The sequence below is a fragment of the Salvelinus alpinus genome, chromosome 4 (assembly GCF_045679555.1).
Source record: "Salvelinus alpinus chromosome 4, SLU_Salpinus.1, whole genome shotgun sequence".
In the NCBI taxonomy this organism is placed as follows: Eukaryota; Metazoa; Chordata; class Actinopteri; order Salmoniformes; family Salmonidae; genus Salvelinus; species Salvelinus alpinus.
This window is the reverse complement of record NC_092089.1, coordinates 51,477,237-51,484,688: the sequence shown is the minus strand read 5'-3', so window position 1 is coordinate 51,484,688 and position 7,452 is coordinate 51,477,237. Positions and strand designations below refer to the sequence as shown.

At 40.3% G+C, this 7,452-nt stretch overlaps 1 protein-coding gene across 1 annotated transcript in view; it reads left to right on the top strand.

Moving 5' to 3' along the window:
* Window positions 1–628: 628 nt before the first annotated feature.
* Window positions 629–7,452, top strand: part of LOC139573890 (glutamate receptor ionotropic, kainate 3-like) — a 120,154-nt gene continuing 113,330 nt past the window's right edge. The window contains exon 1 of the mRNA XM_071397849.1: window positions 629–1,510. Within this exon, the coding sequence (XP_071253950.1) occupies window positions 1,396–1,510 (115 nt within the window). The 5' untranslated portion in view covers window positions 629–1,395. The remainder of the gene's footprint in view (window positions 1,511–7,452) is intronic.

Below are 7,452 nucleotides of genomic sequence, written 5' to 3'. Positions count from 1 at the left end.
CCACGCCCCACTGCCAGACTATTATTTTCCAACATGTAAATACACAATTCAACCCGTTCAATCGTTTCCTGCTACATTTGTTCACAGGCTTTGTTTTGTCTTTCATCATGTTGATTAGGCCTGAAAGGAGTGAGGATATGGCTGCACTTTTTACCTTAGAGACAACTTAGAGCAGCCTATTCTTTCCAAATGATTCAGTGGGGTGGGTAGACTATACACTGTTAGATTAAAAGGGGAGACTTTTGTAGTGTGTGTCATTGCAATTGTTTTGGTAGAATTGGCAGAATATGCATTTGAAGCAATGCACCATTGATTATTTTTGACAAACAAGATATTTATACTGAACTGTTTTTTTTAGGGAGCATTAATCTAACCAAAAGTGCACCATCAACACATAGATGTAAAATAAATAGAAATAAGTAATAATTGAACATTTGGTAATCTGGTGGTATAATCTCATGTGTCAAATGTTTCATGGACATATTGTGATGTATGCCTAATGATTCAAGTGCCTCTAGTGGCACTATTGAATAAGGCTGGTGGCGCTCGCGCCCACAACCCAAGCTTTGCTCAGTATCAAAAAACACCATCACCAGTGAATCTGTCCAACCACGCACAGGTTGCGAGTTGAACAAGCATTCCGTAAAAAAAAAAGCCATTCTGGTCGTGCACGGATTTTTTGTTATTGATTTTTCTAAAACTTGAAGCGCAATAGGTTATTCCTTCACTGCGCTATGAGAAAAACAGACAGCAACGACTTCTGCATTATGAAGAAGCTTTTCTTAAATCTTTCGAATAATTTTTCTAGATGAACATTAATTGCAATTTAGACAACAAGCAGCATGATAATAACTGCAATTTGGCTATATCTACATTTTTGACAAATTTTACATTTCAAATCAGCACTGATATTTTATATATTTGAAATGTGTTATGAGCTTGCATGAATTCTGAAGAAACGTATTAAGAAACAGGTTTTCAAGGCTTCTTGTGGCTAACACCGGTCAGAGCATCGTTGGAGGCGACCAAAAGTACCGCAGGCGCAGTCCCCTTCCGCATTTGTACGGGAATCCAGCCCGGTTGTTCTCGAGCCAGCAGACAAATAGCATCAACGGTAGGAGGGGAAGGGATACAGACTCGTGCAAGGCTAATTGTAGCAGCCAGCATTCGCAGGTGTAACACTGATCCGCCTGTGTGTGGAACTGGGGTATAATCTCGACAAGCCGTTCAAAGCCTTGAGAGGGAAAAAACTGGGAGAATGTTGCACCAAGTACAATGAGAGCCCATTTGTCGCAGACACACAAATCCACATATGACTCTGTCGAATTCAAATTTGATGAGCAAAACTGAAGCGACTTTGGAATCTTAAAAAGTGGATCACACGACTTTACAATCATGCGAAACACTTGGTTGTCTGCCCGGAGTTCGATTTTGGAATACTGGACATCGGCCATTCTATGTCTCTTTTGGATTCAGTACTCTTGTGGGATGCCTCATGTCATTCGAATAGGTAAGTGTCATTAATTGTCTATTTATGTGTAATATGGACCGGTTATAGGTAAAGAATCAGTATCGTTCTTGGGAGTGGAAATACAATCTATTTAGGAAAGTGAGTGTCTCTATCTGCTTGCGCAGCATCTGTGGTTTTTGGAGTAAGGGTCTTGCCCGTCATCAATAAAATATATATATATATTTTACGCTCTTTTCAAATGTATGCTATCAGATGATTGTGTGCATCTAAAACAATATTGCAGAGACTATAGCCCACAGTAGTTTATACGACAGTGATACACTGGATTAAATGCTGTGCAACTATTGTGACTTCGTGTCAGGAGGTGTCGATTCAACCACATTGTAGCCGACATGTGTAAAAATGACCCCTACCCATGCTTGTTTGTTTTTCAACGCCATTATTTTCTGATAGTCTATTATATGTTCCCTGTGTGGTTATCATGTGGCAATCGATATTGTTGATGCGTTATAAATACATCCTACATCAACACACATGATTCGTCTTCATCTCCCTTCAGTTGTTCATTTTGGAAAAGGTCGACATGCTTACAAATGTTTGAAAAAGTAGATACAGTTTGCATAGCAATACAATATAAATATGCACAACCCAAACATCTTATTGTACTTAAGAGAGGGCAAATAAGGAACAACAACGTATATTAAGGGGCCCCGTGTGCTGAGATGGCACAGGTGTCGCCTGCCTTGGACAGCCGCATGACGCGAAGCCCTATGGAGTGAAGGAAGTTTGTAAGCAACTCCTGCGTTGATCTCTAGTGCCTTTTTTTTCACTAGTGCCTTTTTTTTCACAATCTTTCCCCCTTGCCTTACGGTTAATGTGATGATACAAGTGAGCACGTGATGCTGCCGCTGTCTTTTGGAATCACTCCAAGTGAAACAATGTGAGAATTCTCATTCTGAGCGCGGCGATACGATGAAACGTTTTGTGCCGGGAGGAGAGAGGGACAGAATGAAGATCAATACGTTTTTGTCCCAAGGCAAATCGCTTTTGACAAGTGGCTCGGTGCCATGCAGGACAATTACTCAAAATGGTATTAGTCGACATTAACGTAGCTTTACAAGGCTCAATTTAAATGATGGAGAGAGATATGATAGGGTCCTGGACAAATGTGAATATTTTGTTTTAACACATACCCTAACCAGTCATTATGTAAAATAGTGAACAAACATGGGGTATAATCTATTTTCCCCAAATCCAGTCCATTTGTTTTTAAAGAACAGGCAGGCCTATGTCTTAAAGTAAAATATATGTTATTACATGGTTATTAGGCTACACCATAATCTAGTTTTTAACCTGTCAACAAATAACCACTGAGACAGTCATATAGGCCATACAGTACACATTCTATATAATCAAATATTTGGATAAATAAATGTTGATTTCTGGTAGTTGAAATGAGTAGCCTATATATGTATATTTTCCTATACAAATTATTAGAAAAATATTGAGAGCAAGCCAAACCATGATGCCTCACTAGAAAACTATGCTATTGTATTCAGTATTACAGATGTGGTTTGTCATCGTTTATTCTGTCCGGTCATGTCTTGATGATTGACTGCAGCATTGTGAACAGCTACGACATTGTCGTGGAGAGTTGTGATTTCTTAGATGTTGCGCAGAGTCTGCTTTGTTTTAGTGATGCAAGTTGAAGAATTTTGTCAAAATAGAACCTTTTTTTTCTCTATTACCGCAGCACATTCAATGGAGTCTGAAAATAGCCTGTGACAGGTCTTGTTGTTGAAATGCCACCGTCTGAGACACATTTACCTTGAAATGTGCTACAAGCTGCATCATTGCATTTTTTTTGTGTGAATGTTATTTGGATTTTTCTTCTAGTGCAGGTGCAGTTCTTTCTGTATCCGTGAGTTAGGCTTTTGACAAAAGGCAGATGAGAAGGATGTGCCAAGAAAATGTGCTGAATTTGAGTTGATGTCCACATGAACAAAAAACATACAAATGCTTTAGAACAGAAAAAATGAAATGCCTGAAAACGTGTCTACGTGTACAGTCTGAATGTGTGAGAGTGTGTGAGAGTGTGTGTGAGCGGGTTGCGTCTACTGTACTTCTTAGGCATATGTTATACAGTAATAATATAGTGACATCTATGTCAATAACACTGTCTCTGTAAACCTTCATTTTTAAGTTCATTTCTGAGTGCCTTTTAATGAGTTTGTATGCCTGTCTGCACGTAATCTACTGTATGTTTGTTTATGGGCATCATCGCATGCTCATGTACGGTACATGCGATACCCTAGACTATATGTGCGTAAGGGGTGTCAATTGGCAGTCGCCATAACCTAGCTCAACATCAACAATTAAAAATAGGCTACTAAGATCATTCCAACCCTGAAATCATTCCAATCATTCCAACACTTAAAAGCCAAATGCAGTTTAGTGATTTTTGCGGGTTGTCTTTAGGACCATGTGGTAGCCTGGCTGGCTGGAGTTATGGAGCGCGCATCAATGCAGCTGCAGGGAACAGCGCGTAAAGATGTCTGTAGTAGATGGCTTTGGCTAGGTCACTGCTGTTTGACTTGACATGAAACTAAACTAGAGTTTTAATCCCGGCGCGTAGCAGTGAATTCCTGTATAACTTGTTTGTAGAGTTTTAAGTCCCCTATTGACTGAGGTGAGTGAAACTACAGCAACACGGTGATAATGGCTGGAGTCAATTTAGCTCGCCATACCCTAGGTTTAGTTGAAACGACTCCGCTGTGTGCATGTACATTATGTGTGACGTTAAGAGAGTGTATCCGGGTCAAAGCCATGTATCAACAGACCACCAGAGGGCCCTGTTGTAGTTCATAGTCGCCGGCCAGCGTTGAACAATACGTTACAATACCATACAAGCAGGGCAACATTCACTGGAAGTGGGTGGTGGTGGCGGGCCAGTGGCGTGGGGTGTTCTGTCTGTGCAGTGTCTGCTCTTCGTTAGGAAGCCTAAGCAGTTCTCTCCATGTACACCATCTGTGTAATGGTGGGTATCCAAGGTGGAGTTGTTTCCATTGATTTGAGTGTTTTTACAGTGCATAGCTCCATACTGAGGGCCAGATGGTCAATCGCACTCCTTCTGTAGGCCTGTAAACGTCTGAGGGAATCAAAGAGAAAAGACTCTTTCTACTATATCTAGGCCTATTTTATTCCTCCTAACCTTCAGCGTACTCCCTCTCCTCTTCTTTTTCTTGTTTTTACCCTGCTAAACAGCTAGTGTTCATACCGTCATTTCTATGGGACATAGATAATGTATAGGATAGAGGGATTTGAGTATATTTTTGCTAGGCTACCCTGGTTGACAATGAGATCTGGTTTTAGCTTATAATCAGTGAAGCTCAGACACCGATTGATTGTTTCTACCGGTGCTCGTGATTACATTGATTCTCTGTCATACGTGGAAACAAGGACCTTGTTAAATGGTGCAACACTGTACAATAGTCAGGAATTCAGGCATTTGCTTGTGCTTTGTCAGAGACTAGACCAACAGCCTAATGTCTGTTTCTCTATAGCATGCCATTGAGAAAATTCAAACCAAATCGAGACATGATCTCTTTCAAGGACAGTCTCGCAATAAGAAGCATTCTTGCGTTCTAACTACCCGCTATTCAAAGTGCTCGGAACAAATTAAGGGAATTGTTCACAAATATTGGCACATTCTAAGATCCGATGACATTATCGGTAATGTGTTTTCGGACCCTCCCTTGGTCGTATTCTCGCGAGAGATTCTCAGAGATCAATTGGTAATTCTGATTTACCACCCCAAAATATCCCTGCACAATGTCTATTTGTGCCTCTACCGGATGGAAACTACAAGTGTAGATCCCAATCAAAGGTGTTATCACGTGCTCCACTAAGGCATGTACTGTATTTATCTTCTAACTTGTCCTTGTGGTAAAAATTATGTGGGTAAAACAAAGCGCAAATTAAAAGTATGAATCTCGGAGCATCGTAGCACCATTAGGTGCAACAACTCGACTTACCCAGTTGTGGCCCACTTTTTGGAAGCGAACCACTCAATTTTGTCCCTACGTTATAATCGGCATCGAACCTCAATCATTTATTGTTAACACGAGAAATAAAATTGGACAACAATTGTATAATGTCAACCAGTAGCTTTGAAAGTGGTGCTCATGAGCCAGAACGTGTCCTCGTTTCTTGCGTACTAGTTCATCCAATTTGTTTGATGTTACGTCCTGAATTCTTAAAATAATAATATACAGATATATATATATATATATATATATACATACATACATACATATATTAGCAATTTGTATGATATGTGATGAATCCAATTCGTACAATATGTTGTTGTGCTTAAGATCCCAGACTTCGTCTTTAAGTTATGCCAACGGTTATGTGACAAATTCAGCCAACCACTGAGCTTTGAGCACACTTAATTTGACATGAGGTAGGCTATAGCACCCATTTTAGAATGTAAAATGACAAGTTTAGAGGGAAGTTACTGAAAGCTAAGTGATGCAATGCAATTATATAAATACCTGAAGAGTAGGTAAAGGAACATATTAATTTTTCAACAGCTTAGAACAATGGCAATGATTTTATATATAATGGATGGCTCACTATCATGCCTCACTGTCATAGAGCAGCCAATGCTTATGCTGAGAACCAATGAAATTACAAACCAGCCCACAAACCATTTAATAGATACATATAGTTATGCTTATTTCATTTTAGTTTTAGGCAGAAGATTAATTCAACTAATTTATCGTCTCTTGTCTCTTTTATTTCTTAATGCTGCTTTTAAGTGCCAGACAGGGATGTATTGAATATTCAATTACTTTATCTACTGTACCTAATACTTCATCATGGCCAGTCAATCAATCTTCCTCATGATATGACATCACTTTCATTTATTTTTCTCCCTTTTGCCCCTCCTCAAACAGCCGGTCTCTGCGTTTTCATTTTGTCTCCCCAAATGTAATTTATGCTTTGGGGAAAACACTACCTAAATGCATTTTGTGCGTGAAATAACAGTTGAGAAGTCTCAAGATGTATTTGCTGCTGTATGCATTGTGACTGTTCCAAAGCCACACTTCTGTGAGGAGAATTAGAGCTGCGTTCGCTAGCTGCTGATCGGTTGAAATTCTCCAAACACGACGAGTCACTTCAGAGGCTGGTCTTTATCCCTCCCAACCAGAAAATGTTCTTCACATGATTAGCTTCTTCAGAATGCAGGCGAGAAGGAGAGCACTCTCCTTTACTCTCTCTCTCACTCACTCACTCGCTCTCACATACATACACACACTTGCCTAGACCCTCCTCACCGGAGTTCATGCAAACTTCTCATTTTAAATGACTCGCAAATATTTCAAGAGGTTGTGAAAAAGGCCGTTGTATAGTAATTCGCGTCTATTTATACAAAAGTTGAACTCAAGGCCGTGTGCAAAAGAATCCCGACAACAGAAAGAAGAGAGAAAGAGAGAGAAATAGTGGTGAACAGGGTTCAATTCTTGGGCAGACTATTTTCTCTGTATATATCAACGATGTCGCTCTTGCTGCGGGTGACTCCCTTATCCACCTCTACGCAGACGACACCATTCTGTATACATCTGGCCCTTCTTTGGACACTGTGTTAACTAACCTCCAAACGAGCTTCAATGCCATACAACACTCCTTCCGTGGCCTCCAACTGCTCTTAAACGCTAGCAAAACCAAATGCATGCTTTTCAACCGTTCGCTGCCCGCGCCCGCCCGACTAGCATCACTACTCTGGACGGTTCTGACCTAGAATACGTGGACAACTACAAATACCTAGGTGTCTGGCTAGACTGTGAACTCTCCTTCCAGAGTCATATCAAACATCTCCAATCCAAAATCAAATCTAGAATCGGCTTTCTATTTTGCAACAAAGCCTCTTTCACTCACGCCGCCAAACTTACCCTAGTATAACTGACTATCCTACC